Here is a 24206-nt window from a genome sequence, read left to right as displayed (position 1 = left end):
GCCCCAACAGTGTCTGAGTTTCTGTGTTCATGATCTGTAAGTCACTGAGATGATTTAATAAGTAAAATCCTTCAAATTTCACTTCAAATCAAATTGGTTTCTTCCAGTGGTTGATGGATAACAGGTGGGACCTGACAGAAGTATTCACTATGTAAACTTGTTTAAACATGTCCATGCAGATTGCTGATGGATTCCCATCAATGTCTTCTGCCTTCATGTCTGGACTATCATAAATGTCGAAGTCCTTCAACTCTACAGCTAATGTGAGTACCAAAAATCAGAAAAACAGCAGATGATGATGCAATTTTTCTAATATTACTGTAATTGCAATTTTTTTTCAGCCTCCAGCAGTAGATGAAGGTTTGGTGTCCTGAAGGATCTTTCACAGAGCTCAACTGCAGCCTTCTTTTGATTGGTTGGTTTAAACCACACCTCCATCCATCTGTGTTAAAGCTGCGTGATGAGAGTGATTTAACACTTGAGGAGCTGCCTTTGTTATGAGTTTCAGGTTTCTTTAAGACTTTGGATCAGTGCTGCTGAAGCTCAGTGGAAGTAGTACGAACAGCAGTGTTAACATGCCATATACGTTTAAATCTGACACGATCCACGATGAAATCCCTTCTCTTCTAAAAAAATACCTGTAATAAAAATGGTAAAAATATCTAAAGAGGTATCTCCAGCCGGTCTCACTGTGGATGGCCAATAGCAGGAGTCTGTGCAGCAGACCAACATGTAAAGATGGCCTAGGGTCTTTGAGCCAGCCGGCTCTTCCCTTCTTCCTGCTCCATCAGCTTGAAGTGAGTGTAGGACAGGATACCTGCCAGAGTACAGAGGATCCCCAACGCCTGAGTGAGAGACGGGAGGAGAGTAGAAGGTTTGGAAACTGAAAACTGCCTGGTTTGACTCATCAGAGCAGCACAGGAAGACTCACCTGGTTGAGTGAGAGTGGGTCATGGAAGAGCAGGTATCCACCAACCAGTGTGATGCAGAATTTAAAATGACCAAACATGTTATAGCTGTGAACTAGAATCAGGATAACAACATTTATGAATGTCATCTGAAATATTTGTACCAGAAGGACCTTGAGGCAAACCCCTCAGCACTATTCTGAAAAGACCACAACTCTTCCAGAAGTCTCTGAAGACCTCTTCAAGATGTTTAATTGCAATTTGCTTTTTTTTTTTTTACCACTTATCTGGGTCAGAGGTGTAAGGAACGCAATCAATGGAGAAATGTACAGGCCTTTCTCTCTTTTGTGACTTTCTGGAAGGATAACATGTTCAACATGCCTTAAAAACACTAGTTAGATGCCTGAACTACATCAACTGCCTACTTTTGATTTAGATGAGCATTAGGTTAGACAGCTCCTCACAAAATACCAATAAAACCAGAAACCTAAAACCGCCTTAAAAAATTCTTAAAAAAAAAAAAAAAGTTCCAAAAACCTGGGTGAGTCCTCAAAACCTAAGAAAAACAGCGAAATGATCAAGAAGACACAAAACCTTTAATATAAAAGTTCTCAACCCTTAAAGAGGTGTTTGGTTTGGAGTTCTTGAATCCCTAAAAAGCTCCTCACAAAGACTTCAAGATGCTGAAACACGAAAACTGACTCAAGGAGGTTTTAAATCTTTCCAAGACATAAACAGGTTCACTGTAAAGAACTTCTTAAACACCATTTTAAGAAGTTCTGCAACCCTTTCAATAAGACTAGAAAGTTTGATACATATGTAGCTCCCAAAGCTGCCAGAGAAAACCAATGTCTCCCCTGAAGGAGATCAGGAACACAAGAAGTCCAAAGAAAGCCTCATATTTGCACAAATTACTTCAGTTTACTTATTTATTAAAGTAAACTCCAACGAGATCCACGACAAACTGAAGCAACCACTGACAAACTGAAGCAACCACTGACATTACAAGACCTCTTCTGGCCCACAAGTGTTTGAGGATACGTAACAGGTGAGGTGTTTCCAATGATCCAGTAGATGGATAGGTTGACCAGGAAAGCCACCACGCCCGAGAACAGCACAGTCATCTAGAAGGAAGAAGAAAGCAGCCAGAAGAAAAGGAAAACACTGTTACCAGCTGCTCCAAATCTCAAACTAAGACTTGGAACATGAGTCAATGTATTAAATTAAACACTTCTATCTATTAATACATATAGCAGTATTTAATAACCAACTGACCAATGTGACTATCAGCAGAACAGACAGGCAGAATAAATGCCCCGCTTTTAATGTCTTTGATAAAATGTGGCAGACTATTACTTGGAAAGTCCCAGACATTAGATCCAATTGCAGATCATGTAGCTGCAGTTGTGTGCGTCTTTTTAAATGGTGTGTTAGTGTGTGTGTCATGTTGAGTCTGACCAGAGCAGGCAAAGACCAGGGTCCAAATATTCCTCCGGATCCAGTCAGCGGCTCAAACAGTGGAACGATGCAGAGCAGGAAGGCTGACGATAGAGGAGCCTAAAAGGACAGTCTGTGCAGTAAAAATCTACAGCCATTGCATTATAACAAGTATAAAATATAAATAACATCCTACTATTACTCCAAAGCTCTCAGCTAATCTGTCTCTGACCTGTAATGTGTCTTTAAGACACATTGCTTAATAGACACTGAAGCTGATTAACGTTTGATTTTACTGCTCTAGTCTACACTGTGTTGGTGAGGTGACAATCGTCAAACAATCTTTTAATTAATACATTTTAAATAATTAATTTTAAAGTTGTCTTTTTTTTTTTAAACAAAAACCTTGAAAACTATGTTAAATACGTGGTACTAAAGATCTAGTGGACAAAGTACTTTTTAATTCCAAGTCCAATTCCAATACCATCATTTGGAACTGAATGGTACAAACAAGCTCTAAACCAAACATCAGCAGATCTAGAGGCAATTTGCAAGTCATTATGAAGAAGCCCTATATGACGGTAACAGGTCCTGAATAATTTATATCAGCAAGTTACAGGACGAGCCATAGGCCAACGTCAAAGCCCCAAATCATCTGAAAGTATCAAAAAGTACCAACATAACTCTAGATGACAACTCGTAACAAGTCCCACATAATTCTGTACCAGTGGGTCCAAGAAAATATCATGAATCCAAATCAAGACACAATTGAGCAACCTGCAAATCAAAAATGAAAATTTTAAGTCTCTAAGAATCCCAAGAAAAGAATAACAAGTCCCAATTCCAGTTTTAATGTAAGGCCAAACATTCCTAGAAATATACTTATTAAAACCTAGGAAATAATCCAAATGAAATGAATAATAGTACAAAAATTAAGCCCAGGGTCTAAAGTCCCTATCCAGTTTGCTGTCCAAAATCAAAAGCCCAGTTGTTCATCAACAAGTCCTGTAATAAATCATTAGCATTACAAGTTTCAAGAAAAGGGAAACAAGTCCAAAATAAAATATTAGCAAGTAAACAAATATTAAAGATCTAATTTCCAACTCCAGTTCCAAAAAAAATGCAAAGAAGTCCTGGGACTAAATCTGAAAGTCTTAGGCCAAATCCCAAATGAAAGGGAACAAAGTCCAAAGCCTTGCATCTTCAGTCTGGTTCCAAGTCGAGACAAGCCAGCGAGTCTCCAATTATGACCCTAAACTAAAGCTACAAACCTCAGGCCCCAATAAAAGGAAATAAATCTAAAATCAAGTCTCTGGTCAAAATAAATAAATAAAATCAACAAGTACAAAAGTCTTGTTGCAAATTCCAAAATAGAGTTCCAAATCAATTCTAACATCTTATAAAATCCACAGACAAAACAATAATAAATAATGACCAACAACTCAAGGCAAGCAAAGTAAGCAGTCCAGTTCTACCCCCATCGCATAATAAGCAGTATTACATAGGAAAACTGATTAGATTATCTAACTCTAGATACTGAGTATTCAGTGATCTCTTACTTGGTTTGAGGCTGGGTCTCACCTGATAGTATAAAAGCTGCATGGAGTTCACCTGGAGCTCATGTTGCTTTGCCCCCACCCACTGAGAGAGAAATGTGGAGAACAGTTAATTACTTTACTTCAGTCTCTGTGGAGTGTTTTGTCAGCATATACATTTACTCACCACTTGGTAAAGTGACGTCACCAGAACTCCAAGAGACGCGAACACAATCCCCAGCAAGTTGAACCGCACATCATAGTACGAGTTCAGTATCACTCCTAATGTTATGGGTACCTGAGGAGAGGGGAACAGATTGTGCTGACATTGTTTCTCACTTACCCCAAAGTGACCCAAACCCCAGTATCCTGTAAGAATCATTCAGATTGGCATGTTTCTACAGCTCTAACAAGCAGATGGGACTTTGCTAACCAGTGTAAGTTTAATCTTGGTGGAGAAGGTCTTCTTGTAGTAGGTGGTCTGGATGAGGATGATGACGGGAGTGGTCATTGCTTTAGCCAACTGGTACGTTCCTATCGAATTGTTCTGTAGGGAAAGGTTGGTAAATACCACGAACCCGCAGAAGCTCAGAGCCAGCCACACGATCCTGCGAATCGGAAGGCTTTTTGGAGCAAAAACATCCATTTTCTGGCAGAAGTAGAGTCCCAGCCAGGTGACCACAAAGTGAACGAGGGTCAGGGTCATGTTGGGGAAGCCATAGTGTACGTAGATCCATTTGTTGATGAAGACGATACAGATGGAGGAGAATAGATTGACCAGCAGGCCAGCAACAATGCTCCTGTTGGCTAAAAAGCTGGCAGCCATGATCTGGGAGGCCTCAGAGTTAAAGTTACTCAGACGGAGCTTTGTTGAACTTAGCTGAGCTGCTCACACTGGCCAAAGAGAGATACGAGTGTTAGAAAGTCTAAAACTAAAAAAAACAAACAGTCAAGACGCTCATGGTACAATACAAGCTACAAGCAAGATAAGTGTTTTTCTATTTTGAGAATCCAACAACTACAATAAAAAAAATCATTAAAAGGTTTAACAAAAGCACTGAATTAACTATATGAAGGTAAATATATTATCATATTTATACATAGACCTCAATTTTTGAGTCTCAGACGTAATTGAGCAAACTAACTTAAATATAGGGATTATTTTTGGTACTTGGATGAAAGTCAGTGATCACCAAATGCTGCATTTACTACTTTGAGATGCGCCGCCATGCCTTTACTTCAGCTCCTGTCAGCTGCTGCTTGTTTTATTGAGTCTTCAGTCACAGAAAGGCTGTTTTATTGGTTTGAGATCAGGTGACTGACTTGTCCAATGAAGAATATCACATTATTATTATTATTTTAGTTTACTTTTGCAGCCTTCTTTAGGTCATTATGAATTTCCACTTTGAAGCTATCTGATCAGTTTTGTGTCATTTGTCTGATTGTGAGGAGCGAGTACAACCCTTTACACTTTGCAATCCATCCTCATGTTTCTGTAAGCAATCACTTCAATAATAAGCATTAATAGTAACCAGTATTTGCACCTTGTTGTAAATCATCTCCATTTCCATTCATGAAGTCATCCCTTAGTTATAGACTTTGACTGTGATACACTTGCCCAAGTCTTTTACTTGGTTAGATGTCATAAAGTTGTTTTTATTATCTGTAGTGGCCTTTTGGGCCTTTGGGTGCTGCTGGGCTGAGCAGTGCGTTTACTTGGTGACTTATGAAGTTTCTGCTCTCTATCATAGATTTATTTGTGTTTTTAGGGTAATAATGGCTAAGCCACGTTAGGCGTCCCAGTGAACAAATAGTTATGGACCTAACTGAATATTAGAGATTAATATTGGTGTTTTTACTCCAATACACTGAAAGCACACAAAAGAAAGTTCCTTAAATTGTAATCCAGTGTCGTAAATAGCATAATAATCGTTAAGCCCTCTCCAAGCCTTCAGACTACCGGAGGGAACATTTTGCCGTTTGTAATGGTTAACGGTTAAAATAACGGAGTTCTGCCTGATGCTCGGTCTTACTTTATGTTTTACTTAAAACCATTAGGTGGAAACCGGTAGAGCTACTCAAGTTCACAGCTCCACTCACATCTAAAACGATACGTAGTATATATATTAAAAAAAAAAAAAAAAAAAAAGACTTATCCGCTTCTCTGTCTGTCTGCCAGGCACTGAATAAAGTTTACCTCGGGTCATCTTTCCATTTGCCTCCCTGCTTCTCCTCCGTCTCGCCTTGCTGCCGCCAAACAAACCCCGGAGAGGTACCGGTCTTCCCCGGCGTTCGAAGCTCCTCTCCCGGCCTCTGCAGTGCCCAAATCCCCGCTGCTGTGCCGGAGGAATGTCTTCCCTGCTCTTCCGCAGATCGTAACACAGCCGTGACTTCTAGCAGCAGGAGAAGAAAAAAAAAACACCCAGTGAGTGAATATGTTCCTGCTTCCTCCCAGTTTAACACCGTTTACCGTTTGTGTCTATCAAGCAACAGCGGCTGCTAACGGACCGGAGGGAAGAGGAGCGCAGAGGTGGTCTATGTGGCAGATGTCTCCCTCCATAGAGAAACTAAGCCGGGTGCAGAATTTGCAGAATGCCACAATGAAGGGTTTTCCAGCATGTTTAAGTCCGTGCCAAAGCATCTCAGTCTGATTTAAGTCCAAACTGACTGGGCCACACAAAGAACCTAAAGGGCAGCAGCCCCAGACATTCACACTACCACTATGTTTGACTGTTAGTATGATGGTCTTTTTATGAAATGTGGTGTTAGTTTTATGTGAGGTGTAACAGGACTTAAACCTTCTAAAAGTATATTTTTCCCAAAACATTCTGTGGACTTTGGGATCATCAAGATGTGTTTTGGCTAACATGAGACTAGCCTTTGGCCTGTCTTTGGTCTGTGGTTTTCTCCTTGGAACTCGCCATTTTTGCCCAGCTGTTTTCTTATTGTTGAATCATAAACTCTCAACTTAACTGGGGAAGGTGAGGTCTGCAGTTCTTTAGATGTTGTTCAGGGGCTTTTGTGACCTCCTGGATGAGTCATTGATGGGCTCTTGGAAGATTTTTTGGTTGACAACTCCTGGGAATTTTCACTACTGTTGCAAGTTTTGTGGATAATAGATGTCACTGTGGTTCACTGGAGTCCCAAAGACTTGGAAATATCTTTGTAACCTTTTCTACACTGATCGATGTCAGTGACTTTGGTTCTTATTCATTTCTTTATATCGTGGCATTATGTGTTGCTTTGAGATCTTTTAGCTTACATCAGACAGGTTCTCTTTTAGTGATTCAATAGATTTGGACGTAATCAGATTTAGATTTTTTTCTATGATTAATAAAATACTTAAGTTTACAAAAAAACAGTGGAAACATATACAAGGCTGGATGCAATCTAATTACAACTCGTGGGGGCAGCAGTGTGAATTAAGAGACGCAGTCTGCTGAGAATTGAAAAGATGTAGAAGAAGCAGCCCCGTTAAACCTCGTGAAGCGGGAACTGACAACTCACCGCTATGGACTGGTAAAAACATTATTTTTAAGCGTTATTCAGCAGTTATACACATTTTACTCTTATGTATGGTTAGTTGGGCATGTGTCTGGTGATTACAGACCATTGGCCTTTTATTTAGTCCACGAGTGTGCTAAATTCAGGGACTTCAACTTTGCTAGCTAACGTTAACAATGCTAACAGCGCTAATGCTGCCGTTCACAGTGAGTGGCGATGCTAACCGGCTAAATGCTCTGGTTTTGGTACAGTTGACAGTCGGTAACAAGAGCTGCTTTCTAGGGTGAATAAAATAAGAACTAGTGGTTTAGTAGAGCTGTTAGCAGCCAGTATTTTGGAAGAACTACTGCAATTAGGGAAGTATTACGTAAAGATAGATTTACGAGGTTATAACTGAACTACGTTAAGTGTTATAAAGATTGCAGTATGTTGTTGTTTTATGAGTACTAACTTTTGATATGCTCTCGGCTATATATATCGTGGCAAAATTGTTTGCTGTAGTTGTTTTATTTACATTGCATGGGTTCACACAGAACTGTGACGCTTCTTGTTAGTTTAGGCACAGTTAAAGCCAGTGACTAAAATTGTTTTTTAAAGAGAACCGTCGGGAAGTGCCACGGCTTTTTGTGTTGAACCTAACAGTAACCTTTGACAAGTGATTAGAAAATTAAATTGTCTTTTGTCTTCTTTTGACTGCTTCTAGTAATTTAAAGATTTACATATAATGTCAAGAACAAGGTTGATGTCCAGAGCTGTGGCAGCTACAGAGAGATAAAGATGATGAGCCATACCATGAAGCTCTGGGGAAAGAGATGCTGAAGCTAAGAAGTGAGGTGATTAAAAAGCAAGAAGCAATATGGCTTCACGAAAGGGCAGGTTTACAGGATCTTAGTGAGACCTGCCAAAATGTATGGTTTGGAGACGGTGGCACTGAAAAAATAGGTTGTCAAGCTGAAGTGACCAGGATGGACAGGATTAGATACAAGGACAGCTCGGGCTGAGATGGTTTGAACATGTGCAGAGGAGGGATGGTGCATATATTCGACAAAGGATGTTGAAGATGGTCTCTGGAGATTCACGGATGGTGTAAAGGTGGACTTGGAGAGGAGAATTTTTGGGAAAGGATGACGGGTAGGGAGATGATCTAATATCGCAACCCCTAAAGAGAGCAGAGAAAGAAAAAAAGATGTAAATTCAGTGATGTAAAAGCCTCTGAACTGCACATACATTAATATGTTTATAATTCTCTAGGTAAGGTGCTTTCTTGTGCTTCATCTTGTCCTTCAGGGCTCAGAGTGAGCTGCCGTCTCCGGTGGTTCGAGACGACGAGGTAACGGTTGCTGCCCGCAGGAGGAGGAAGAAAGTGGCCTGTATCCTGCTGCAGAAAGACTTTAACCTGATTCCTGTCCAGCCCCTACACCAACCCACTCAACCCAGCAGCTGCTGATGGGTCTTTTAATAAAGGGGAAAGGTGGAAATGTAGCTGCAAGCTTTATGGTACATTCACCTTTCTAAAATGGGAACAGGAACCTGTAACCCTACGATTTAAACTGTGATTTGTCCCGTCTTGTCCATTTTAGATGGTGGAGTCTCAGAATTGGAGGGCTTTATAACCTAGTTCAATCAATGTTGGTTGGTTTGGAGTGCTTCATTTGGTGGAGCTTCCACACAAATGCATAAACACAGTCCAGGTGGGACATGGTGTATGGGTTGGATTATAAATGAGCTCCCGTTGGTGTGTTATTGTATGGTGCAGAAATTGTTGTGATTATTGAGTCATGGTTAAGATCTGTAGTATGAAGCAAGTGCAACAAATCCTAAAATCCCAGCAAGAGATTCTGGGTATCATGATGACGATTATCAGCAATCTTTCTTGATCGTTGTTTTTTTTTTTTGTTTTTTTTTTTTAAATTAAAAAAAAAGTGGATTTTTTAAAATTTCACCTTTCTAATGCAATAAACCGACTGATTGCCGCCTGCATCTGTGTTTAATATGGTGGCATAAGTAGACTGGAAGTGCTTAATTTATCTGGGGTTTTGTTGTGTGGAGCTGTTTGCTACAGTGTTCATTGATAAAGTAGAAGCTGCTTGTTTTCCTGACTGTTGCTGTCAGTCCCATCACCCGGTAGCGGCAGCCCTGTCATTTCCACAGTGACACCAGCCCGGCCCCTGCTCAGGAACACACCTGCTTCACTCTTCAGACAGGCGGGTAAGACACACACTCACTCTCACTCTACAGGTATCAGAGGCATTTATATTTGACTAAATCTCCACTCTCTTCTCATTCATCTGTTTGTCTCAGTTACTCCCAGAGTTCCAGATGTTTCATCCATTTTGGCCCCAGGAGGCCGAACGCCTCGATACACACACACGCCCAGAAACGCACTCAGCAGTCTGGTAAGACACACACACTTCTCTATTGATGTATATATATTTTGTTAAATAAATGAAAACGTGAGTTCTTTGCACTTCCACTGTTTTCCATGACACAAAGAATGGTGTCTTTGTGTCAGTGATGTCGCAAACTTTCTTTAATGTGAAAATACAGACAGCAGAAAAAACATATTGATTAGTGTGGGTTTTGTTTAGGTAGTTAAGTTGTGATTGGTGGAAATGCTGTCGTCACTAACCCAAACAGGCCAGCTGCTGACCAGTTAGCTTGCTCAGATACTCCAGACCTTCAGTGTATCAGTTTTGTCAAACTCTGCTTGAACTTAATGATGTATTACTTACAATCATATTTATGTTGAACTCATTGCCAACTCCATAATGATGCTCTGTGTGTGTAGAATCTGGACGACAGTGATTGGACTAACAGCATGTACACGTCGCCTGTTTCGGGTCTGGAGAACACGAGTTTCTTCAGAGAAGATATGGGGAACCTCAGCTCAGCTCTCCTAAAGGAGGATGACCCAGGAGAGGCTGGTGAGCAAATCACCTGAGCATGCCCAGTTACTCTGCAGGTGTCTTGTTGTTCCCGCTAACGCTCCGGTTTTTGCTCCTTTAAGCCGCTGCCAGTCTTTTCCCAGAGTTCCTCGGGGCTTTTCTGAAACACTCTTCCTCTGCCGTGTTTGAGCTGCTGGATGATTATCAGGCGCTCTGCCAGGATAAGGTAGGCGAGTTTGCTTGATGTGGTGTGAAAGCTGTGCTGTGCTAATTTTAAATGCTCTCTTGTCCTCCGTCACATGCCTTAAGGTGGATGTGCTGCAGTCTGTGGTGCTCAGAGCGGGTCAGAATAGTAAAACAGCTGGCGTCCGTTGGCTGCTGCAGCAGGAGAACTGCACCTGGAGGCTCATCACCTCGCTCTACAGGTACCTAATTCACTGATTCACTTTCTGTAACTAATTGGCTGTCTGCTCAACTTTCAACAATCAAATGTGTTCATGTAGAGATCGGGTCCAGTTGGCGCTGGAGGATGACCTCATGACAGACATGGTTGTGAGTAACGTATTCTGGATTGTTTTTGGCCTCTTTTAAAACTACAGAGCTCTAGCTTCAGTAAACAACACAATCACAGCAGGAATCTGAGTCTTCTGGAAGCTGCAATGATTACCTGTTTGTGTTTGTAGGTGCCCAGCGAGAGCGAGAAGGTTGTAGTGGAGCAGCTTTTCCAGAGAGATGCCGTCATACGACAGAGCCAGGTAGCTAACACACGCACAAAAGAAAGAGTTACAGTGATGAGGGTTTGCAGGTTGTCTAGAATAGAATAGAATAATCCTTTAATTGTCCCACAAGGGGAAATTTGGGTGTAACAGCAGCAAGAAAGACACATATACAAACAAGACACAGAACAGAAACCTACACAATTTATATCAAGGACAATGGTTACCAAAAACAGAGTACTGTACCGTTATTAAATTAAATAAATTTAAATGAAATTAAGAGGCAAACTCTGGTTAAAGTGTGAATCGATTGATAAAATAGTGCAAGTTACAGCGCTGATGTAAACCTCTGTTTGCTGGGAGCAGTTTTGATTGTACAGTTTGAGAGCTGCAGGGAGGAAGGACCTGCGGAAACGCTCCTTCGTGCATTGAGCATGCAGCAGTCTGTCACTGAAGGAGATCTGCAGTTCAGCAACATTTACATGCACGGGGTGGGAGACTCTGTCCATCACAGAAGTTATTTTGGCCAGAGTCCTTTTGTCTCCCACTACCTGCACTGGGTCCAGGTGCATCCCAGAACAGAGCTGGCCTTCTTAATGCGTTTATCCAACCTCTTCCTCTCAGCTGCTGATAAACTGATGCTCCAATATACAAAACTAAAAAATGACAGATGCCACCACAGAGTGATAGGTCTTTAAAAGCACTCCCTGGACTCCAAATGACCTCAGCAGGTAGAGTCTGCTCTGACCCTTCCTGTAAAGAGCATCAGTGTTGTGGCTCCAGTCTAGTTTATTATTCAAATGAACATCCAGGTACCTATACGAGTCCACTATGTCAATGTCCACTCCCTGGATGTTCACCGGTGTTAGTGTGGTGGGGCTGCGTCTGTGTCTGTTCTACAGGGCAGATTTAATCATGGATTAGCTGCAATAGGGTTACATGATTTCTGTCTTTTTGTTAGATTTTTAACAGTAAATCATTCAAAGATGAAAATGGTGAGTTAACTTGGGTCCTTCTGGATCCGGCCTGCACCATTAATGAGTTTATCTCAACTCTCGGGACTTGTGTAGCTTATTGATCTCAACCCGACCATCCTGTGCTCCTGTACAAAACTAAAGTGAACCTGTACCACATGAAATTAAAGCTGTGTACTTACATTTCCATTGTAGCAACACCAAGTCTTTAGGATCTTTAGTATTGGTGGTTGTGGTTTACTTTATTTGTTTTAATTCATAAGAAGCCCTTTCCCACGAGTACCTGCTCGGCTCAGCTCAAATCTTGGTTTTTAGGGTTTTCCATTAGGTGGTATTACCTGGTACTGGGTAGTGTTTTTTTTTTTTTTTTTTTTAGTAACCTACTCAGCCGGTGTTCCAGCTGAGCCGAGTCGATCCAGAAATGTGACGTCAAGAGTAGGGCTGGGCGATATGACCCAAAATTCATATCTCGATATTTTTTTTAGCTGGATGGCGATATAAGATATATATCTCGATATTTTTTTTTTTTTAAAGTTTAAAGTTTTAAGTTAAGAGCAAAAAGAGATTTATAGTCACACTGTGTCCCAGCTGTCACACGGGCACTTTTATTTACATACAGCGTAGATGTACATGAAGAAATTACTCAAAAATAAATTATCAGCATTTATTAAATAATCATGGTCCAGAAATAAAGGAAAATAATCTTGTTTTTGTGCATAACAAAAAGCTCACAATTGTGCAGTCAAAATGTAAACTAATAGACGCTGAGCGTAATAACAAAGACAGATTTCACAGCTGCACCACGTCTCTGAACAGGTGCCATTTGTGGTCCTTATACACACACAGTACGTATCACTCCGCGAGGCTCCTCCTCGGTAGCCGTAATCCTCCGACAATCTATCAAGCGGTGCAGCTCCGTAGCTTAGCAAAGTCATATTAAAACATTTTTGACAGATTGCTGAGCGCTGTGTACCACATAAAATCGGTTCGCGGTCAGTAAGCACAACCAGAATTCATACATAAGGCGCACTGTCGATTTTGAGAAAATGAATGGATTTTAGGCCGTGTAGCCCCTCCGGGCTGCATGTCGTTAGCGCGGTTAGCTCGCTAACACGTTGACACCGTCCAGCCCCACGCACGGGGCGATCCGAGTTAACTCGCTATTTCCGCTTTCATCTTGTCATTGCCTGCAGGTGAAGCTATGGGGGAGGGGGAGTTGTGTTCAGTGAAGGAGAGGCGAGGCCGAGTAACGTTGCGTAGAGACAAAAGTGGACGAGAGAGAGGCAAACCTGCGGCTCCATAAGTATAATTATAACGTAACATAGACTATATCGATATAAACGATATTGTCACATCTTGTATCTCGTATGAAAATATATTGATATTTTTTAAAAAACTCGATATATCGCCCAGCCCTAGTCAAGAGACTGAATGCCACTAATCGGACAGTCAGTGTCGTCATGGTTTTGTGAATGAATAAGCGTGGAAATTTTGGTAAAGTCTTTTGATCTTGATGGTATCTGGACTCTATATTTCCTGTGATCTAATGAGCTGATTGTAAGGCTAATTGTTTCCCTGGTGGTTGCTGTGTTGCAGCTGGTTGTTGATTGGCTGGAGAGCATTGCCAAGGATCAGATTGGAGATTTCTCTGATAACATCGAATACTACGCCAAAAATGTGTGCTGGTGAGCCCCTTTGTTTATTTATGAAAGCATAAAGCCCACATTGTTATGTGCATTAAAGTCTTCGGTGGGGTATTTGTGTTTTAGGGAGAATACTCTCCACGCACTGAAGATGAGAAGGAAGAGCGGCACCACCTTCACAGTCCCTCTGGTCACTGAGCTGGTGAGGCCTGTTACTGCAAACATAATCACATAATTTCTTTGTCCCCTATGTTTCTGAATGTGTTCATAACGTTTGTGTGTTTAGGACCCAGATGCCCCCCTCCGGCAGCAGCGCCCCCTGGCTGATCTGGACAGAGAGGACGACGCCCGGCTGCTGAAGAACCTGTTCACACTGATTAGAGCGGGGATGACCGAGGAGGTGAAGAGACATTGAGACGCACAGCAGGGGATAGAGGGGCATCAATAAACGAATGTTTTTATTAAAGTTCACCTTCCAGACAAATTCAACTTAGTGCTATATAAGACTGAAACCAGTCTTGAAACTCATTGCTACCCGGAGTGGGAACCGTAGTCTCAGGTTCACGCTCTAATTCTCATCCCAGCCTCTTCAGTCAGGGTAACAAAAAATCAAAACACACTCAGTGTTTTCTTTAAAAGCTGAAACAAGTCAAGCTTTTAGTTGTGTTTCTCTCTGCTATGATCCAGAAAATATATAAGCTCTGAAGGATTTCCACCAGGAAAGCTGTAAAGCCCGGTGGCTTCAGGGTAATCAGAGGCAGATAATTTAATAGTGCACTTTATTGGTGTCGTGCTGGTGCTTTGGGAGATCCTCCATGATGTCTCAGGTAAGATTATCCTATCTCTTAGGTGCACCATAAGGACAGGAAAGCTGAGAGGAGCTTGGAGCACATAATGAAAAGTTTTGATGGTCTCTGGTGGATGCTGTGAAGTTTCATTTGCTGTTCATTTCTTCAGCGGTTTGTCTTTGTGTTTTTTCAGGCTCAACGGTTGTGCAAACGCTGTGGTCAGGCCTGGAGAGCAGCAACTCTGGAAGGCTGGAAACTCTACCATGACCCCAACATGACCTCAGGTACTGTCTGGCCCCAAAGTAACGAGCACAAGGAGTGATGTTACTTAAGTTTAAATATCTGTGCTCAGCCATCCAAAGCAACGAGAGAAATTCTGTAAGAAATCTGAGCCTTTCTGTTTTTCAACATAATGACACAGAAATGCTGCTGTATGAAAGAGCGGAATCTGTCAGCATGACAGAGATTAATTGGGAATAATCTGTAAGGAAAAACAATGTAAAATTACTATTTGAAGTTCAGGAAGCTTATTCCCCAGACTGACCTGTATGCATAAAGCAGAAATCTTGTAATTCACAGAAATAGCCCTTTTTGCCCCTCGGCTCTGAAAGGCTGATGGGGTGGTGACATCACCCTGCTGAGTGAGTGCAACAACTCGAGAACGAAGTGATATAGAGCTCAAATTAATAGGGGCTTCTACCAAAAATCTCAGACTGGTTTGAATCTCAGTGACCTTGACTTCAAGGTCAAAGGTCCAGTTTTTTAAAAATCTTCTAAATGTGATAACTGAGGAGCAAGGTGACCTAGGAGTTTAAAATTGATGATAACAGGGGTGTCTACTAGGAGGCTGACAGGTTGTGTGTGTGTGTGTGTGTGTGTGTGTGTGTGTGTGTGTGTGTGTACAAGTTGTTTTAAAAAAAAAAAAATCTGTGGTAGATGGTGAAATAACATCTTTCTGTCTTTATGCCATTTAGTTATTTACCTATTGCTTAATAACTTTGGTGTAGTGTGAATGGCCATTGGGGAGGTCTGAAGAAACTTAAATTTGACACACCTGCTTTAATTGGAGAAAGGAAGAGGAACCACCATGTAGAGCAGGGCGATATGGCCAAAAATATTTATCACGATATATATTTGAAAATTTGCGATAACGATATAACCGACGATATAATTGATGCGAGACAAAATACAACTCCACAACATTACTAGCGCAAAAAGACAACCTTCCATTTATTTTCACTTAAACAAGAAGCTGGTTTTTATGTACATTAAAGCTTTATAAAAATGTAACAGTGCAAATGCAAATTCCTTGCTGAAAGTTTAACCAAAAGGCATTTCCAGTAGAAATGGGCTGACATATCCTGAGCATAACCATGTATAATATCCACTGAAGTTAAAAAGAGGTGCTTTGCAACATTAAACTGCAGTGTGCAGTACGCATTTTTCAGACCATAAGGTGCACGGGATTATAAGGCACATTAAGCGAAACAAAGCAGTCAGATAAATCAAACTTTATTAAACTCATTCTTCTTGCTTCCTCCACTTCTGTACCATTGATTCATTAATGTTGAATTCTCTGGCAGCTGTTCTATTCCCATGTTGTTGCAGTATATTAATGACTAACCTCGTATTGTGGATGGATTATCTCAGTTGTTCTCCTGACTGAAGTTTGGTCCGTTTACAGTATCCTGCCATGCGATTGCATTTGTCTCTAACCATGAAGAACCTTCACGTTAACTTTTATAAGTGGAAAAGTGTTAGTGTTCGTCCTCCAGCTTCACTGTTTATGTTATGCTAACATAGCTGTATTGCTAGCGATCACGTAGCACATCATTATATACCAGCTAGCCCAACTTCAGTAACCCTACAAACGTCACTGCTGTTTAGTTTCCTGTCTTCATTTATGTTGGAAGTGATAGCAGAGCTGTACGTTTGATTTTTTTCAGAAATCTCTCAGTCAGAACATGCAATATCATGCTTAGGTAACTAGCGAAACTAGCGAGCTAACTTCCGCTAGCTTCCTGCTAACTTCTAACTCCGTTAAATGTAATAACTTTTGTTTTCATGGATGCCTGGAAGTTAAACTTTATAGTTACACCTGGTAAAGCAGCAATGCTGATCGTTTTATTAAAGATGAAAGAATTTAGACAGTTTTTAACTCTAAGTGATGCTGCAGTGTTGTTTGACCTGAAGCATACGGAGTTTAGGACCCAGATTACTCCCAGATTTAAGAGCATCTTAGTCCGACAAATATGACAATGACAACGGCCGCTTGCATGTTCTGCAAAAAAATGTGCTTTGTTGTGTATCTGACGGACAAACACCAAACCAGTTCCAGATCACTGAAGTTGCACCGTTTTTACAAACCAATTCTGGTTCATCTGTTTCACTCAACAATCGGCCATGTGCGTATGAAAACAAAGGCACTGCGCATGCGCGTTTTACTCCCATTCTATCGCGATATTTCATTTTCCTATCGTTGCCTAACATTATACCGGTATTACCGTGAACGGTATAATATGGCCCAGCCCTACCACCATAATTACAATTCCTGAAGCCTGGGCTTGCTGCTCACAGTGATCATTAACTGTATCCATGTTTAATATGTACATCCACCATTGTAACAGCATTTATGACAAGAAATAAGGAAACGCAACAGGACCCTAATTAAAGGAATTTCTGGGACTTTTCCCACCTTTTTAAATACAAAGTATACCTGTACGATCCTTCTCTGAATGACTGTCTATTTGTCCTCTTCTCTCTGCAGGTGGTATCGAGTTGCAGCCAGTTGAAGGAAACCCACAAAGAGGGATATGGAAGGCCTGCTGCTGGAGAATGGCCGAGGAGGTACGTCATGCATTACCAAATGTGTGAGAAATAAGAAGGCTGAGCTTGTGTTCAGTCAAGCTTGAAAATGAGAAGAATAAAGCAAAATAAAATGTGTGTTTTAGGAGCAGTTAAACAGATATGAGAGGGCGATCTATGCCAGCCTGAGTGGGAACCTCAAACCGGTAATATAACCAGTTTCTGTGTTAATCAGAAATCAGCAGCTCAGAGTCACCTCTGTGTTTACGGTAAGTCGAATCTTAGATAATGGCAGACCTGACTGTGTGTGTGTGTTTGCGTGTTAGCTGCTGGCAGTGTGCGAATCGTGGGAGGACTGCGTGTGGGCGTATTTCCGAGTGATGGTAGACTCACTGGTTGAGAAGGATCTCATGTCTTCGGGTATGGCTCATCATGAGGTGGAGACGTTACCACGGGAGTACCTGGAGGCCAAGTACGACACACACAGAATAAAAAAAAATAAATAAAAAAAAACTGCTTCGTCTCTGATCTACTGCCTCCTCTTGCAGCTGGACCATGGAGAAAGTGTTTGAGGAGCTTCAAGCATCTGAGTCGAAGGTAAAACCGGTTCTAACTGAATGTGATTGGTGGGACATATTGAAATTGCACAGCACAGTAAACCAGTGTTTGTTTGTTTGTTTGTTTATTTTTCTGTGCGCAGAGGGTGCTGGAGGAGACGAGAGAGCATTATCATGTCATCCAGAAGTTTGTCATCCTGGGGGACCTGGATGGTAAGACCAGCTCTGACCCGATGGGTCGCATCAAACATGTAAGCTCCAGTTTCTCATGGACCCCTTTGTTTGTGTCTCATTCAGGCCTGTTGGAGGAGTTTTCCGATTGGCTAACTGCATCTAAACCCCTCCCCTCGCACCTGCTGCGCTTCATGACTCACCTTGTGCTGTTCTTCCGCTCCTTGGGTTTGGCACTAAAGGTAAAATTCACGTTAAAGGTTCTTACTGGTCATTTTATGAGAAATTTTTCGCTTTAGCCTGTATTTAATTTATAGATACTGAGAGCTGATTGGATCTGATGTAATGTAACTTTAACCTCACTTTTAAATAGGGCTGCTCGATTATGGCAAAAATGATAATCACGATTATTTTCACTGAAATTGAGATCACGATTATTTGACGATATTTATTTAACCCTTTAAGACCTACTATAGAACCAAGTCCACCAGAGCTTATATTATTTTTTTTACATGCTGTAGTGCCATTTGTGGGAGCATTTCAAGTTGCTATACATCAATACAACTGTTATAGCCCATATTTTAATAATATGTATGCATTAAGTCCATAGTAATTACATAAATTGCAAAAAAGTGCAATAAACTACAAAAAAAATTGAAAATTGCTTTTGTTTTGTTTACATATATTTCTACTTGGAGAAATTTAAGAGGTTTATCCCTCAAAACTTTAAATACAATAAAGTTGCAAAAAATAGTTTACAACAACAGGAAATTTAGTTTGAGTGTCTTCATAGTTTTATTTTGGAGATACAGCAATTTTTATATACTGCAGGAAAAACAAAAAACAATCCTATGATGCAAATTTGCAAAGAAAACAGCATGTGCATCATTTCACTGTGGGAAGTGTTACGAACAGCTGATAGGAACGGCAAAGCGTGTTTCTGGAATATTATGTTTTTGTTCCTGCAAGCGCTTTTTATGCAATTTTTGCAAAGCTATATGTGGAACGAAACCGTGACCGAGGACAAGCTGATGGCATAAGATGTAAGTACAACTCCTCCGGTTTCATATGCAAAACAAATTATTGCGCTAGCTTACACGGTTCAGGTTCTACAGGGATTTAAAAATAGTTACGCAAAACGGAGCGTGCTGCTCTGACCGGCTTTAAAGGGTTAACAATGACTTTAAAAAAATAATATAAAATAGTGTGCAACACCACTGAAGTTTTTTTTTTTTTTTTAAACTCTCTTTTCAACCAATGGCAGTCACTCTCCTCTCCAAATAACTTCTGCTTAGCTTTCCGAGCTTCCCTCGGGTCCTCTTAATCAGCGGTCTCCAACCTTTTTTGCGCCACGGACCGGTTTATGCCCGACAATATTTTCACGGACCGGCCTTTAAGGTGTCGCGGATAAATGAGGGAGGGGCTAATAATCGGCTCAGTCATTTTTAATGATCGTTGAAAGCCCAGATCGTAATCGTGATTAAAATTCGATTAATTGAGCAGCCCTACTTTTAAATGTATCTTTCAGCTTCTTGCCTAAAGTAAAGAAGACAGAGCTGACAAACTCTCAAAGAATAAATAATTAATCAACAAAACTGCAAACAGTGAATCACTTTTTCATTTTTGGCCATGTTTCCAGCCTTTTTTTTTTTTTTTTTTTTTTTAATACAAATTTTGAATTTTGAGTGTAAAGAATTGAGCTGATTGGGTGTGAGGAACACTGTGGAGTCCAACAAATGGGCTTTATGTTTTGTTTTGTTTTGTTTTTTTATAACCCCCCAAATTCCTCAAACTCTCCCCAAATCCTAAAAAATTCAGGATACAAATCTGGAGCCGCAGCAGAACTTCAATAACAGCTCATGTGAATGAGGCGTTCACATCGAGGATAATCAGTTTGTTTACGGGTTCACATTTTTAAATGTCGTGTTCCCGCCTCTCGCCTCTAGGAGGAGGTGTGCATTGATGTGGTGAAGGCGTACGTCTCCCTTCTGATCCAAGATCAGCAGACAGACCTTGTGGCAAGCTACGTCGGCCAGCTTCCCGCCGACCTTGCAATCTCTCAATATGCTGCGTTCCTGGAGACCGTCACCCAGCCGGAACTCCGCCCCCGCTGCCTGCAGCTCGCCATTGAAGCTGGTGAGACAGACACACACTGAGGTCAGTAAGAGCAGACCCTTTATCACTGAAAGAAAACTGACCATGTGTGTGCATAGGTCTGGATGTTTCTGCCGTAACCAAGCTGGTGGTGGAGACTGTGAGAGAGACAGACGACACAGAGTTCACGCACCATAGCCAGACGCTGGAGACGGGAACTACGAAGGTAACGACCAAAGTGTTCACTTTGGATTTAATTTCTCTTATGAGGTCATTCCAGTAATTTGTCTAAATTATAACGAATGTAACTTTGCACACGTGTGGGAATATATTAGGGCAGTGTTTCCTAAAGTAGGGGGAGCGCAGAGCCATTGCATAGGGGGGGCAGTATAAATTTAAAACAAAAAGAATGCTTGGACACGGCTAGCATAATGGACAGGGTTTTGATGGGGCTTCCACACAAATGCAAAGCAGAAGATGAACGAACCTTTGCCACATGTTTCCAAACCAACTTCCTTTCAAGCCAAAGACTAGAAAATATGGTGACGCATAGCTTGCCTTTGGCTTCACCTGCACCTGCATTTGTTTCCCCTGCTTTAGGAGCATGCACTGGGCTGTCCAAATCACGGACAAACAGTATCCCACATTCTTGATTTTTAGTTCACAAACACTTCTTATAATGAAATTTTGGCGATGTTATCTCTTTATACAGGAAAGTTACAGTGGGATACAAATAATATCAGGCTGATCCTGCCACAATTTGTTCCCCCGGTTAAAATAACAAACAGTATCCCACAGCTGTTTGTTTTTAAACCCATTTTGCACAGAGACATTTTTTGAAAAATGTATTGATAGTAGTGTTGAATAGTATTACACAGTAAAAAACCAAAAAAAAAATCAACAAACAACTGTACTTAAAGTAATTACACCATAATGATGGTTTGTTTTTCTGTTATGTGTGTGGTTGGAGGATGTGCTTGTGTCGGGGATTTTCTTGTGTATATTTAAAAAAGAAAAAAAAAGGGGGGGGGGGGGGCTAGCAAAAAGTTTAAGAACCACCGTATTAAGCCATGTGTCACAACTTTGGTTTAAACCTTTAAAAACGACATAAAATTTTTATATGTGGAACATCTTAAAGGTAAACTGCCTTATTTAGCAGAGGTATGCAGAATGTTCCAGTGTTGGTGAAATGTGTGGAAACGGGAAAAGATATTTAGGGCCACTTGCACAATTAAATTCAGCAGCCATCACGCACCATGTCTGGAGAGTGTGTGGTTTGACTGTTATGAGAGCTTCACGCTCTTGCAGGTAATTCTGCTCTTGGATCTGAATCCTTCCCGCTCGACTCGACTGAGTTTTCACAGAAAGTTACCTGCGAGAGAGTGACTCTGCAATGATGAATACCTGCACCCTTGAAATTATTTAATTTGCTAAGGTTTTTTTTTTTTTTTTCTTGCATCGAACTTCTGACATAAATATTATTCCATATACACAAGTCTGCTGAGTCATTGATGCGCCGTATCTCCACTTTTCAGAAATAGAATACTTACATAATTCCCTTTAGGGATTATGTATTTTATGGCAGTTTGTTTGGAGCTGGCCTATATCAAACACAAGCAGAAACAATAGTATGAAGTTCAGAGAGATAACAGGAGAAATTCACACAGCTGCAACAACGTCTGTTTCCGTTTGACGAGTCTGAATGATGTTTTCTGTTCAAGCACGTCTTGATCAGACCAGTTAATTTAGGGTCCATATGAACAGTGATCTTCTAATCCAAGTGTTCATCAGGCTGAAGATGTTTTGTTCATGTAAACATGGCTGCAGTGATGTTGTGCTCTGATAGGAGGACCAAAGGAAGATTGATGTCATTGATTGGCTCCTGTATGACCCTGCCCACCGAGCTGAGTCCCTGAAGCAGTCAAATGCCATCATGAGGAATTTTTTGGGTACTTTTTTCTTTTAGCTGTTTATTTATTGATGGTTTTGTTTGTTCCAATTAAATTGCGATTTAGTGGTCAGCTGACTTCCTTCGTCTGTCGTGCCTTAGCTCTGCAGAAACATGACGCAGCCAAGGCGGTGTTCTCTAAAGTCCCGGAAGACTCGATGAGGGAGATCTGCTCCCAGTGGTCAGGAATCAGTCAGACCACGCCGCTTCCTGCTGAGGACGAGAATGCCATCAGAGAGCACCTGTGCATCAGAGCCTATCTGGTCTGTTAGCAACACCTCTCTTCATGTTGTTTTTATAACCCAGTTCACTGAGATGTATTGGACTGAATGTGTGCTTTGATGGTCCTGCAGGAGGCCCACGAGGCGTTCACTGACTGGTTCAGACACAGCAGTTCAGCCCCACAGAAGCCGGCACCGGCACCCGAGGCCAAATTCACTGAGAGGGTAGCCAATGAGATGAGGGAAAAGGAGTACCAGGTATTTTTTTTTTTTTTTTTTTTTTTTTTTTTTTTTTTAAATTTAGTTATGGCATCAGTGTTTAAAAATAAAAACTTTACCACTGCAGATGTTCCACATGTGCATTGTCTGGTTTTTCAGGCCTCACTGTCTGCCTGGTCCTGCCGTCTGGATGCTTTGACGGAAGATGTGAAAGAGAGAATCTACAATGTTCTGCTGTTCGTGGACGGAGGCTGGATGGTCGACAACAGACAGGTTACTGCTTAAATCACCACACACAAACTCTAAAAGATTAATTGAGGAGCATCAGCTACATTCATAACATGACCATGTGGTAATTTAATATTTGGTTGGTTGTGTTTTCAGGATTCGGAGCCAGACTCAGAGCGCAGCCACCAAATGGCAGCTTTGCGCTCTCTGTGTCTTCCACGCCTTAGCTTGCTGCTGCTCAGCGTGCTGCAGAGCTCCTCGAGACACCAGGAGGCGCTGCGGCTCGCTGACATCATCTCGTCTGACCAGCACTGCCTCTACCAGGTAACTGAAGCCTGCATGAACTTCCGACTGTTAACTTATGTTTTCTTTGTCAGGGTATTACTCCAGGAAGCAGGTTTAGCTATCAACTGAGTTTGTTAATCCTGAGTTGAAAGGAAACTTTTTTTTGTTCCAGAAAGAGAGTTGACTTCAACTCTGAGTCAATTACCATGGGAGCAGACAGGTTTTCTTCAGCAGGATCTTTTTCTCTGACTCCACCCCTCCTGCTACACCTGAACCGCCTGACTGACACTCAGTTTTATTTTCTCATTCATGAAGTCGCTGTCCAAGCCCAGAACAAGGCCATCAGATGATTTTACAAGCACTGGAATCCCATGGAGATGTGTTTAACATGCACACTTTTATAATCATTCGTCAGTATATGTGGACAGAGACATTATTGGACAGTGATGCCGCTTTCAGATTGTCTGTGCCTCTAAAATATTTACATGACTGAGAAACAAACAGATCTGTGCAAAGCTACAGATCACACTGATCAGTGATCTCAATGATCAGTCATTGATCGTGTTGTACTTAGTCAGTGATGGAAAAATGTCTCACAGCTGACTAACTGGAAAACGAGGCAATGTGGGATTTACAAATTTATGCCTAAGGCGCATTTACCGGAGTGTGCCAGTATTCTTACTTGTATTTATTTAGTTTTGTCCCTCTTGGGTTACAGCTGATTATTTACATTTAAAATCAAAAATAAAATTAGGATTCCATCTTCAGCTGATGAAAATTAAAGTGGGGTAAATATGGGGTAATATTCAATATTCCTCTAAAACGACCCGTTGCCATGGTGAATCGTGGTATTGGAGGTCCATTTATGATGAAGATTTTCTTTCCCTACTTACGGACAGACTTAACTTGGGGTGAACATACTCGGAGTTGATAGATCATATTCACATCAGCTGTACTGGAACGTGAAACTCAAGTTTGTAGAAATTCCTGGTTTCTGTTTCTTTGTTTTAACTCTTTGTTCCTCTTTGCTTGCTCTCAGGTGTTTTCTAAGGAGGAGCTGAGGAGGTTTCTGCAGAAACTGAGGGAGTCGTCTCTCGCTCTGTTGGACCGAGGAGTCGACCCGCTGGGCTACGAACTGCAGCCATGAACGAAGAAACACACACACATAGCAGTGTTTAAAGCGCTGCTGATTTTTGTTTTGTTTTTCGATTGTCTGTTTTTTGCAAAATAAAAAAAATAAAAGCCTGTTTCCTGTAGTGCCTTGTGTATTTTAATTAGAAGCAGTAGT

General features: G+C 41.2%; 2 protein-coding genes across 2 annotated transcripts; one reads left to right on the top strand and one right to left on the bottom strand.

Annotated features, from left to right (window-relative positions):
- Positions 1 to 451: 451 nt before the first annotated feature.
- slc35e3 (solute carrier family 35 member E3) lies at positions 452 to 6263 on the bottom strand. The gene is made up of 8 exons (XM_085376199.1): positions 6078 to 6263; positions 4314 to 4774; positions 4068 to 4178; positions 3927 to 3986; positions 2367 to 2465; positions 1950 to 2032; positions 932 to 1016; positions 452 to 845 (listed from the first exon to the last, which is right to left on the bottom strand). The coding sequence occupies exons 2-8, from the start codon at positions 4704 to 4706 to the stop codon at positions 744 to 746; spliced, it is 933 nt and encodes a 310-aa protein (XP_085232325.1). The 5' UTR covers positions 4707 to 4774; positions 6078 to 6263; the 3' UTR covers positions 452 to 743.
- A 1077-nt stretch (positions 6264 to 7340) lies between these two features.
- nup107 (nucleoporin 107) lies at positions 7341 to 24159 on the top strand. Its single transcript, XM_085375688.1, has 27 exons — positions 7341 to 7399; positions 8672 to 8754; positions 9497 to 9592; positions 9686 to 9780; positions 10173 to 10308; positions 10392 to 10495; positions 10579 to 10694; positions 10773 to 10821; positions 10953 to 11024; positions 13556 to 13644; positions 13729 to 13804; positions 13889 to 14002; positions 14584 to 14674; positions 17158 to 17237; positions 17342 to 17401; positions 17522 to 17667; positions 17744 to 17792; positions 17896 to 17965; positions 18050 to 18165; positions 19870 to 20059; positions 20137 to 20243; positions 21864 to 21966; positions 22068 to 22228; positions 22319 to 22444; positions 22565 to 22678; positions 22790 to 22957; positions 23958 to 24159. Exons 1-27 carry the CDS (start codon positions 7392 to 7394, stop codon positions 24063 to 24065), a joined length of 2727 nt encoding a protein of 908 aa, XP_085231814.1. The 5' UTR covers positions 7341 to 7391; the 3' UTR covers positions 24066 to 24159.
- The last annotated feature ends 47 nt before the right edge of the window (positions 24160 to 24206 follow it).

The sequence above is a fragment of the Diplotaxodon limnothrissa genome, linkage group LG17 (assembly GCF_057381915.1).
Source record: "Diplotaxodon limnothrissa isolate DT_005_m linkage group LG17, D_limnothrissa_male_GT1.1, whole genome shotgun sequence".
NCBI classification, from domain to species: Eukaryota; Metazoa; Chordata; class Actinopteri; order Cichliformes; family Cichlidae; genus Diplotaxodon; species Diplotaxodon limnothrissa.
The sequence above is the reverse complement of the archived record's forward strand: the minus strand, read 5'-3'. Positions and strand labels throughout refer to the sequence as shown.